The sequence below is a fragment of the Panthera tigris genome, chromosome B1 (assembly GCF_018350195.1).
Source record: "Panthera tigris isolate Pti1 chromosome B1, P.tigris_Pti1_mat1.1, whole genome shotgun sequence".
NCBI classification, from domain to species: Eukaryota; Metazoa; Chordata; class Mammalia; order Carnivora; family Felidae; genus Panthera; species Panthera tigris.
The window spans coordinates 102,408,068-102,420,467 of record NC_056663.1 but is presented as its reverse complement, the minus strand read 5'-3'; the positions used below and the strand labels follow the sequence as shown (position 1 = coordinate 102,420,467).

Genomic DNA, 12,400 nt, shown 5'->3' with positions numbered 1-12,400 from the left:
CTGCAAATAACACTGCAGATATTAAATGCATCTCAATTCTACAAAGAAGAGATTTTTTAAAATATTTTTTTTATACGTGTATTGAAAGAGACTTTCAACCTCGTTTCAAGTTTTATAGGCGAAATGTTTTATAGGTGGAAATGTGTAAATATTGTATACTTCATACTGAAATACAATGAGAAATCATAAGAACTGAATATGCATTAATATTTTTGATAAAATATAGTATGATGTAAATCTTGCATTTTGATGTAATGTATGCTGCTACATTGTCCACTGGGGGGCAACATCAGACATTATTTTATAACTTCTCAGCTTATAACATCGTATAACATCTCCTAATAGGAGCAGATGGAATGCAAGGAAATGTAGTTAATAGTACAGTAACTTGTGAGTCATAAATGGTGCGACAGGATTAAAACCCAGTACTGTCCACACTAAGGACCTACTCATTTTGATTTATATTAATTTTTTTATAATTTTTTAATGTTTATTTATTTTGACACACAGAGAGAGGCAGCATGAGCAGGGCAGGGGCAGAGAGAGAGGGAGACACAGGATCCGAAGCAGGCTCCAGGCTCTGAGCTGTCAGCACAGAGTGGGACACGGGGCTCGAACATATGAACCGCAAGATCGTGACCTGAGCCTAAGTCGGTCACCTGAGCGACCTAGGCGCCCCTGAACCAAACTGTCTTTTTACCTCTTTTATTTCTCCTGTGTTATAAGAACACATTACATTTTAAGGAGAATTCCACTAGTCCTTAATAATCTACAATCTTTCTGGTACTATACGCGATGTATTTCTCAGAAACAGCCACAAGAAGAACAAATTTTGTCTTGCCTAGATAGATAAGAACAATAAACACTTGAGTACTTAAAAATTAATAATTAGAAATCAATCTTCAGGGGCGCCTAGGCGGCTCAGTTGGTTAAGCGTCTAAGTTTCCGACTCCTGATTTCAGCTCAGGTCATGATCTCACCTTTCAGGAGACTGACCCCTCTGGCTCCTTGCTAACAGCTCACAGAGCCTGTTTCAGATTCTCTGTCTCCCTTACTCTCTGCCCCTCCCTCGCTCACACTTTCTCAAAATAAGTAAACTTTTAAAAAATGAAATCAATACTTAATTTTAAAGCAGGAATCAAGACAACAAAATTATCTGTGGATACACATTTGAGTTGAGATAGGGAGTTTTAAAGAAAATGTGAGCCTATAGCTCCAGGACCATCTTTCATACTACCTGAAAAAGATATTCCAAGAATGAAGCTGCAAAACAGAAGGAAGTGAGGCTGGGCACAGAGAGGAAGGATGGTGGGCCTCCAGAGTCACTGTCAGAGGACCTAGATCCAGCTGTGCCAGAAGCTAACCCTAATCCTGAGTTTTTCAGTTCCATGAGTCAGAATACCTCCCCCCCGCCCGCCCCCCGCCGCCCGCTCCTTTTCTTAAGTTAGTTTAAAATGGGCTTCTCTAGTTGCGAACAAGAATTATAATAAACCAACCACTGGCCAAAGAACATGCTAAGCTCTATTTTAGAAAAGCAAATGAAAAAGAGATTTTTTTTATGCCTCTTAAGTGCCCAATGAATTTTTCCAAGTTTTGTCATTGCCAAATCCTTTTGTGTCCCTTTTTTAAAAAAGTTTATTTGGGGCGCCTGGGTGGCTCAGTCGGTTAAGCGGCCGACTTCGGCTCAGGTCATGATCTCGCACTCCATGAGTTCGAGCCCTGCGTCGGGCTCTGTGCTGACCGTTCAGAGCCTGGAGCCTGTTTCAGATTCTGTGTCTCCCTCTCTCTGGCCCTCCCCCGTTCATGCTCTGTCTCTCTCTGTCTCAAAAGTAAATAAACGTTAAAAAAAAAAGTTTATTTATTGATTTTGAGCACGTGAATGGGGGGAGGGGCAGAGAGAGAGGGAGAAAGAGAATCCCAAGCAGGATCTGCATTGTCAGCGCAGAGCCCCACGACAGGGCTCAATCTCACAAATTGCAAGATCATGACCTGAGCTGAAGTCAAGAGTCAGATGATTAACCGACTGAGCCACCCAGGCATCCCTTCTGTGTCCTTATTTTAACCATGAAATGCTGTTGTCTCTATGTAGAGACGCATACAAATCCCACTGCTTTTACTACCACCCTGCAGCCTTCCAAGAAAACTTAGTGAATTTCTTGACCATGGTATCTTTTCTTCTTAAAGTGTGCCCGTAATTGATTTTAGAGAAGATCACCCAGAGGTTGGCCTTGGCACATTTTTTCATTTGAGTTCCAAACTACCATTGGGTCTCTCTTTGATTTCTTTCTTTTATTTTTTTAGTGAGTCTACTCTTCGTCAAGAGCTTTCATCATTCCCATTAAAAGGTTTTTAAAAAGCCCCATAATACTGTTGATTTTACATCAGTTTCACCATATTTAAATTTCCCCCAGAAACTCTGAAGTTTCTGAAATGCTATAGGAAAAGAGAAAATTATTATAACATGTGTAAGTGATGTTTTCTAATCACCAATCAAATAATGAAATAGTTCCAGTCTAATCCCTCTGCTCTGAGCTGGCCCCCCTAATTAAGATCTTTTCACCACATAATGTTCAACAATTTCCTTTAATAACCTATTTCACAATTTATCAAGCTGAAATCTCTAAAAACTCACCTGAATTTCTGTGTTGTGTACAGTGAGTGTTCGTTTTTTTCTCACCCTCCCTCCTTCCAGTTCTTTCTTCCAGTAAAATCCTTTTTCACAAATATGAAATGTTATGCAAAACCCCATTTATTAACAAGAGAGAAGGGGGCTATTTTGATAAAGCCTGGGAACCCGCCTGTTCCATACACACTGACACCAGCCACCATGGCTCTGGGTAACATGCACTGAAAACCTTGCTGTGGGGTGTGCTAAGTTTCAGGGGCACCCCGGGGCTCAGTCAGTTAAGCGTCCGAGTTTTGCCCCCATCATGATCTCATAGTTTGTGAGTTCAAGCCCTGCCTTGGGCTCTGTGCTGACAGCGCGGAGCCTGGAGCCTACTTCAGATTCCATGTCTCTCTCTCTCTCTCTCTCTCTTTCTCTCTCTCTCTCCCTCTCTCTCTCTGCCCCTCCCCTGCTCACAGTCGGCCAGTCTCTCTAAAATAAATAGACATTGAAAAAAAAATTTTTTTAATTTAAAAATGTTAAATTAGAGTTTCATTCTCCAAGTGAGAGAATAATTCTTTTTGTCTTTCATCTTACATCAGCCCAACATTTTAATCATTTTTGACTTCTTTCTAAATCCACCATGAAAGACTCCAAAAAAGTGTATGGCTTTAGTAAAGACGTGGCTGGGTACAATGGGAGAACTGTCTCAGAGTTCCATGTTGGATTCCATTTTATGCAGTTTACTTTTGCATTTTCCAAGCATTCTAATTCCGATTGCTTTTTTTTATACAACACATAGCAAACGTGTGCTGGCATAGGTAGCAGGCACTTTGCTATTTAAGCACTTTACATCCATTATTTCTTTTCACCTTCACAATAGCCCAAGCCTTGGTGCTGTCAACATTTACCCTACATCAGTGGTTCTCAACCTTGGCTACAAATTATACAATTCAGGAACTTCTGAAAATCCAGTACCTAGGTATCACATTCAGCCCAATTAAATCAGAATCTCTAAGGGGTAGGAACAGTCATCATTTTTTTTAAATTTTTTTTAACGTTTATTTATTTTTGAGACAGAGAGAGACAGAGCATGAACGGGGGAGGGTCAGAGAGAGAAGGAGACACAGAATCTGAAACAGGCTCCAGGCTCTGAGCTGTCAGCACAGAGTCCAACACGGGGCTCGAACTCACGGACCGCGAGATCATGACCTGAGCAGAAGTCGGACGCTTAACCGACTGAGCCACCCAGGGGCCCCAGAACAGTCATCATTTTAAGAACTCCCCCGAGTGATTCCATCTGTTGGCAAGATTGAGAATCACTGCTCTAATAGGAATTTTCCTATCAGCTACTGAAAAAATTAATTTTCACATTTTTTTTTTACCTAAGCAAGTAGTCTTCAAATGTAGTAAGTTTATGTGAAAGTACACTTCTCCCAGTGAGGCTGCCATTACTTAGGGTATTTTTGGAACTCCTTTTTTGTAATTGCTTTTAGTCAATTTGCCAGTCATCATTAGAAAATTCTTTTCAGTGCCCACAACAGGATTGCAGGGAGATGCATAGAGCTCTGGGTGCACACTTCCCCTGGCTGTGACTACACCCCCAGCAGGATGAAAGCCAGCAGAGAGACCTGTGGGCTCCTGGCAAGGCCATCAAGGCCTCCGCATCTCAATTTATTAATGGTGAGAACCATAAAGGAGGGTAAGATTAGAACTGATTTTCCAACTCCTTCTGGAAAGACTTTAGAATTAATCCCTTCATGTTTTAAGTTCACTTTTATCTCAGTCACCATGAGTCCTATTCTCCTAGACCATCCCTTGCCCCTGGACCCAATCTAGGCTCTTGATATCCCCACTATGACCCAAGGTCCCATTCCCTAACACGCCCCCCCCCCTGCTTTCTCCATAGTGCACTCTGGATCTCTGACATCAACAAAATCCCCTACCTCGCCCATGTTTTCTTTGAATGGCACCTTCCCCTTCTTGCTCTAACTGAAACCTGGCAGTTCCACAAGGACACAGCTTTCTCTACACTTACAATATTCCAGTGCACACAGCAGATATTCAGAGGATGCTGAATACAAGAATGACTCATAGTACTATTAATAATAATTTAGACCCTGGGCCGAGAGACAAAGTAAGGTGAGAGAATGGTGGATGCTAATTAGATATCCATGTGTAAATGCCTACTTTACAGATAAGAGAGATTATGGCTTACAATAATTAGATAATTAGATACTTGTTTCAGAATTATCACCAACAAAAGGAGAGTCCTGATTGTAGCCTCTATGCAGAAATGAACAATGGAAGAAAAGAGATTGCGTACCAGGCTTCAGGTGACACACACTCAAAAAATGAGAGAAAGTATGAGAATCACTGAAGGAAAGAATATAGAGAAAAAGACTGATATATAGAAAGTAAAGTAAGAAGGAAAAAGAGAAGCTTATGGACACCTAGAGAAGAGAGAAAAGTGTTCTGGAGCATTGTTCAGAAGCAAAATCTATTGTACTGAATTTAGTTGAAAAAAATTTCACCATACTGTCAGTAAATTTGGAGGAACATTTAGATATTTCGAAGAAATATATTAAAGAACGAAAAAAAGAGACAAAATGAGGAAGAACAGCCAGCAGATAAGGATAGGTAAATTCTGTGGTGCCAAGAACACAAAGGGCAAGTTCACTGCTGAAGTTGAACCAAACAGATTGGTGACTAGAATGCACACAGAACTTCCAAGGGCTGACTCCTAATTGCTAAGACAATAAAACCCCATCCTCACATTAGTGATTAAAAAAAATCATAAGCAAATGCTATTTACTATTCTTGGGGGCAGTGAATCTCTACTCCTACCAGCTCCATGTCGGAAGTTCTGGGGAGTAGTGTGGGAGCAAATCAACTGTTGATCACAGAGAGTTGGCATTAGGATGGTAATGCCAGATATACAGAAGGATTGAACATACACTTTCCTCAATGCTGAGCAAACTCAGATGCTGAATTAAGATCTTCTAAATTGAGTGTAACTCATATAAATAAACCAAATATTTATGGATATAATTTGTTGCACCTGTCATTTATGGTGTCACCACTGTACAAATGGAAACTCAAAGTTTTGCTCAGTGGTATGCTGGAAGACAACTGTATGGTTTTGAGTTTTGGGGTTTTGTCTTTAAAAAAGAAACTGATCTGCAGCTGCTGATGTCCACAGTGTAAATACTCCTACCATGACCGACTTCTTTTTTTTTTTTTTTTTTTTAATGTTTATTTATTTTTGAGAGAGAGAGACAGAGCGTGAACAGGGGAGGGGCAGAGAGAAAGACACAGAATCTGAAGCAGGCTCCAGGCTCTGTGCTGTCAGAACAGAGCCCGACATGGGGCTCAAACCCATGAACTGTGGTGAGATCATGACCTGAGCTGAAGTTGGATGCTTAACCGACTGAGCCATCCATGAGCTCCACCATGGCTGATTTCAAGCCAACAATACGATGTCCCTGAATGGGGAACTGAGTAAAGATGAACACAATGGTCTCTGTAAGTCAGTGCAAGCTGGCTCCAGAGAGTCAGATGTAATTAATTTGGACTGGGGCCTGCACAGATCATTTTCAAAGTCTCTCAAGAGGTTCTCTAGGCAGCCAAGTCTGAAAATCATTACTTATAGTGGTGCTTCTCAAATTTTCATGTGCTTATGAATCACCTGGAGGTCTTGTCCAAATGCAGGCTTTGACTCAGTAGGTAACATTGGTCCCTAGCAAGGGAGATAAGTGGACTAAAGAAGAAAACAACAGTCATTTATAGCTCTACCTTTGTCAGAAATGTTTGAGAGGGAGGCTTTGAGAAGTCACAAACTGGAGGTTCATGAATTATTCGTGGCCAAACCCACAGAGAGGTTCTTTTACACAATTCTACTTTTAAATTTGAATTACATGCCAAGATCATAACATTCCATATTCCCAGCTTCTCTGAAAAAAAAAAAAAAAAGGCAGTAACTACAACAACAACCAAAGAAGATCTGACACCCCTGCCTGCAGGGATCCTGCCTGCTTTAGGGGAGGTAGCAGACTTCCTTCTCCACTGTTTCCTCCTAGTGGTCTCTGCTGTTCCATTTATGTTTCCTATTTCACTTCTGAAGGAATTTGAGGGGTATTCATATTTTAGGTGTAGTATAACTGATAATATACTTTTTCTTCCCCATTTGCACTAGCCTACTCTTCTGTCTCATTTCCCACCATTGCTCACATATAAACTATATTCTTGAAATGGCTTACACAGCATTCCCGGAATTCATCACCTTTTCCTTTCCTCCAAACTTTGGATTGACCCCTGTTCCTAGAACACACTCCAACCTTCTTCCTTTGCTAGGAACAATCTGAATCATTCCTCAACATCTAGCTCGAAAGTCCTTGGTAAAGCCTTCCTGACTTCTGTGCTCTTGCAGCAGAATGGATCCTCTTCTATTAAATCCTAGATTTGCTTATTCTGGGATATTTCATATTCTCTGAGGCCCCAAAAGTCATTAGATAAGCTTTGTTCATTTTTTTGTATTACCAAGGTAAAATGCTTTGCCATAAAGAAGATCCTCAATAGCTTTATGGACTAATAGACTGTGAATTAACTTTGAACTATTAGATTACATTCCCTTGAAAGCTCTTTTGTTAATTTATCAAAGGAGTGTTGCAATTATTATCCTATCCTATAAAGGACAGGTTAAATCTGTTTGCATCACTTTCTCCAGAAACTCTGCAAGCTCTCTTCTTTCCCCTGAACTTCAATTTTGGTGTTACTTACTTGATTTATAAGAATATTTATTCTATAAATCTAGTCTCAGATAAACATAAGCCACCTAAAATCAAACAATCCTTAATAGAATTAATACCTTATACTTTCATGGAATAATAAATTGCTTCAAAGCACTTTTACTAACACATTTATCCTCACACTAACTTGTAAAATACATACCCAATGTATTACTCTTTTTCAGCATTTAGAACCTAAAGTGAAATGTCCTTCATGAACGGGGAAGCAAGGAAAACAGAAAGTTTAAGAAAAATCTTTGCAGCGCCCACCTAAGTCCTCTGAAAGAAAGATCCACCCTGTAATCTTTCCCAGGCTTGATCTCCTAGGATGGCTAGGGGCTAAACATCTGCTTTATTCCACTTCCAGGCTCCCAGAATTCCTAATATTTTATTGAGAAACTGAGGCTCAGATGTGTTGAATCAACATGTATCAGAGCCAAAGTAGTAATCCAGGTCTTTGAATTCCCAGTATAACACCCCACTTTTCTTAACTGTGTTTATCTTTACAAACAGAGCTATAATCATCCAGCAATACATATATGCTTCATAAATCTGTCTTCAGAAACATGCAGAAATGAAAACTCCTGTACCATTGCTTCAAAAAATAAGTTATATATGATGACCAAAAGTTTACCCATTAATTTGGCGGAGTTAGTTGCACCAGGCAACTTTAAAATGCCCAAGGACAATGATTTCATCAGAGTGCATAAGAAAGGCTATAACCCATAAGTCAGTTTGCAAATTCCTGCACTGTGTCACCTTCAAGTGGATGCTATGTTCTCTAATGTTTAATTTAGTTTTGGGAATATTTACATTACAGATGAGGTGGGAATCAAAGATTTTAGCCTCTTGACCCACTAATGATAAAATCCAATGCAAATTAATGGGGGAAAAAAAGCTATGCCAGGGAGAGAAAATCTCAAATTGTTAATGTAGGATGAAATGAACACCCGCAGTGAGATTTAAAGGAAGTAGCAAAGGAGTGGAAATGGCAGGGTTTAAAGGCATAATGACCCATTTCTCTCACATTCCCTCTGTATTTCCAACCACTTTCTAAGAATTTTGATGAGGCCTCAAGGATGCACCCATCCATGACAATGGGGTACAACACAACCTGTGCTTCCTCCCCAAGGCACACCAAGAACACTGGTGACAATAGAAGACAATACTGCTTACGGATTACAAGGATGCTCTAAAGCTGTGTCTCTGGAAAGACTGAATCATTTAGGGAAGTGAAGTGTCTATTTTTTTCTCAACCTCAACATACTGCTCCCAGTTCAATGACTCTGAATGGCTTTTCTGCCGAAAATTTCCACTCCCCTTTTAAGGAAGGAGGACAAATCGCTGTCTCCTTCATTATCAGTCAGCAGGGGGTATGTTATGTTTTCTGTGTTCTTTCTCCCTGCTTGACTGTTAATACAATTTTTAAAAAGAAGGACTATTCCAAGATATATATATATATATATATATATATATATATATATATATAGTTTAAATCCTCATATAAGAGTTAGATCTACAAATACCTGTTTGGAAGCCACAGAGGCAACTGTGGAGTGAGCCTAGAGGTATGCAGGCAGAGCGGATATCGAGACTTTTATTATGTGAAATATTTTTATCTTACTTTTATTGGAAATAGGGAAAATCCTGGTAATTATGGAAAAAGGAGCTGAAATAACAGGAGAGAGGTGCAACTCCCCACCTCACTGCCTTGTACGTTTCCTAGGCATTTTCCTAACTATGTCTTTAAGCGACAAGGAAAAGAAACGTTGGGCTGAATTAAAAGTGGCAAAAAACTTCTCTCCAAGTGAGCACAAGTGAGGAAGTTCTAAGAAGGAGCACTGGATTCATTTGGTAGAGACAGAAATGTAAGGAATAGAGGGGGCGGGAAGAGTCCCTTGGCAGACTGGGGTTTAGAGAAGAAGGTGCGCTCGCGGACTCACCCCCCAGCCAGGTGTCAGAGATGTTCTGTAGCATGGTGACCGGGATGCAGAAGAAGGCGATGAGCAGGTCGCTGAGCGCCAAGGAACAGATGAAGATGTTCGTGACGGTGCGCATGGCCTTGCTGCGGGTCACCACATAGACCACCAGCGCGTTGCCAAAGAGCGCTAGGGCAAATATGAGCACGCTGGTGAGCACTAAGGCCAGCTTGGCGCGCCCCGGCAGCTCCGGGGTGTAGACAAGCGGCCGCAGCCCATAGCGCGCGATGAACTGCTCGCGCGTCAGGTTATGGTCCCGTAGCAGCCTGGAGAACTGCTCCCGGGTGATGTTGAGAGACTGCATGCCGCGCGCTGCCCGAGCGCCAGGCACAGCCAGCTACCCCGGGCGAGCACCGCTGCGCGGCGGGGCGGGGGCTGCGAGGGGACAGGGCTGGCGGCCGCCTCCCACCCTCGCAGGTCCGGACAGCCGTCTGGCGCGCAGACGGGCTCCCGATTGCACCCCAGCAGGTTCGAGAAGGAAAGCAGCGAGGGATCAGAACCACAATGAAGAGGCGGGAAGCCAAAGCATGGGAGGCTATCCCGTTGACCAAAACTGTTCGCAGTTCAAAGAAAGTTCTCTTGGTCCTCTCAAGGTTTGGAGCCGCGGTGTCGGGAATGCAGGAGCGCCGCTCCAGAGTCCTCGCGCCTCCGGCTCCCCAGCCTTCTGCTGCAGGGATCGCACGGGCTCCAGGAGCCCGCGGAGGGTGGGGCTGGGACTGGGCGGCGCGCCACTCACCTCCCTGCTTCAGGCGCTCAGACGCCGCCTCCCACACCCTCAGGGAGAGGGAAACCTCTCTCTGGCTCCCCGCCTTCTGCAGCCCTGAGCCTTTCTTCTGCCCCAGGTCATGCTTCTGTGTAAAACCCGGAATTGGGGTTTGTACCGTCTCACGGTTTCTCCTTTGACTAAATAATGTAGGCCACAGCTACCCGAGGCAAAATGGGATTTTTAATTTTTTCCCTATATTTTCAAAAATAATTACAGCACACAGAAAATTTCAAGGATAATACAGAGAGGTCCCAAGCATCCTTTATCTACTTTCTCCCGTGATTACATCGTAGTTAATTAAGGTACAATACCAAACCAGGAATTTGACATAGCTACAGTGTGTGTGTAAAGTCCGTCTTTATACCGAGTGTAGATTCCCGTAACCATCACCAAAATCAAGATACAAAACTATGACCAAAACGATCTCCCTCCTGCTACATGTTTGTAGTCATACCAAGTCCCTCTCCCCTCCCCCGCAGCCCTGAACCCCTGGCAATTACTAAGCTGTTCTCCATCTCTATGCTTTTGACATAAGATTGTGTAAATTGAATCACAAATTATACCTTTTGATACTGATTTTTTCCACTCAGCATAGTGCCATTCAGATCCACCCAAGTTATTATTATTCCTTTTTTATTGCTGATAATGGCCCAGGGTTTGCTTAACCATTCATGGAGACGAGGACATTTTGGTTGTTTCCAGCTCTATTAAAAATAGAGCTGCTATGAAGAATCATGTACAGGTTTTTATGTGAACGAATATTTTTATTTCTCTGGGAAATGCCAAGAAGTTTGGTGGTTGGGTCTATGGTTTATATAGTTAGGTTTGAAAGAAATTGTCAAATTCCGTTCCAAAGTGTACCATTTTACATTAGCCATAGCGACATATGAGAGATTCAATTTTTCCACATCCTTACCAGCATTTGGCATTGTCATTGTTTTTTATATATGTTCTAATAAGTATGCAGTGATATTTCCTTCATCCCTAATTTGCATTTTCCTGATAGTTAATGATTAGCATCTTCCCGTGGGCTTATTTGCTATCCCAGTATTTTCTTCGGAGAAATAGTTTTTCATGTATTTTGCCCATTGTCTTTCTTTTTTCATATTTCTTTTTTAAAATGGACATTGGGCTCTTTCCATACTTTGACTATTGTTAATAGTGCTGCTATAGACATTGGGGTGCATGTGTCCCTTCTATCAGCATTGCTTTATCCTTTGGACAAATTCCCAGTAGTAAAATTGCTGGGTAGTAGGTTAGTTCTATTTTTAATTTTTTGAGGAACCTCCATACTGTTTTCCAGAGTGGCTACACCAGTTTGCATTCCCACCAGCAGTGCTAAAGGGTTCCTTTCTTTGCATCCTCACCAACATCTGTTGCCTGAGTTGTTAATGTTAGCCATTCTGACAAGTATGAGATGACATCCCATTATGGCTTTGATTTGTATTTCCCTGATGATGAGTGATGTTGAGCCCTTTTTCATGTGTCTGTTAGCCATCTGGATGTCTTCTTGGGAAAAGTGTCTATGCGGGTCCTTTGCCCATTTGTTCACTGGATTATTTGTTTTTTAGGTGTTGAGTCTGGTAAGTTCTTTATAGATTTTAGATACTATCCCTTTATCTGATATGTCATTTGCAAACATCTTCTCCCATTCCATTGGTTACCTTTTAGTTTTCCTGTCCTTCACCATGCAAAAGGTTTTTATCTTCATGAGGTCCCAATAGTTCAGTTTTGCTTTTGTTTCCCTTGCCTCTGGAGATATGACAAATAAGAAGTTGCTGCAGCTGAGGTTAAAGAGGCTGCTGTCTATTTTCTCCTCTAGGATTTTGGTGGCTTCCTGTCTTACATTTAGGTCTTTCATCAATTTTGAGTTTATTTTTTGTGTATAGTGTAAGAAAGTGGTCCAGGTTCTTTCTTCTGCATATTGCTGTCCACTTTTTCCCAACACCATTTGCTGAAGAGACTGCTTTTTCCACTAGATATCCTTTCCTTCTTTGTAAAAGATTAGTTGGCCATACATTTGTGGGTCCATTTCTGGGCTTTTTATTCTGTTCCATTGATCTATGTGTCTGTTTTTGTGCCAGTACCACACTGTTGTGATGATTACAGCTTTGTAATACAGTTTAAGGTCTAGTTTTGGTTTTCTTTTTCAACATTACTTTGGCTATTCAGGGTCTTTTCTGGTTTTGTACAAATGTTACGATTGTTTATTCTAGCTCTGTCACGAATGCTGATGTTATTTTGATAGGGATTGCATTGAATA

The 12,400-nt window shown here is 41.4% G+C and overlaps 1 protein-coding gene across 1 annotated transcript in view; it reads right to left on the bottom strand.

Moving 5' to 3' along the window:
- QRFPR (pyroglutamylated RFamide peptide receptor) overlaps window positions 1–9,942 on the bottom strand; it is a 44,288-nt gene extending 34,346 nt beyond the window's left edge. The window contains exon 1 of the mRNA XM_007087601.3: window positions 9,336–9,942. Coding sequence (XP_007087663.3) covers window positions 9,336–9,675 — 340 coding nt within the window. The 5' untranslated portion in view covers window positions 9,676–9,942. The remainder of the gene's footprint in view (window positions 1–9,335) is intronic.
- Window positions 9,943–12,400: the final 2,458 nt, after the last annotated feature.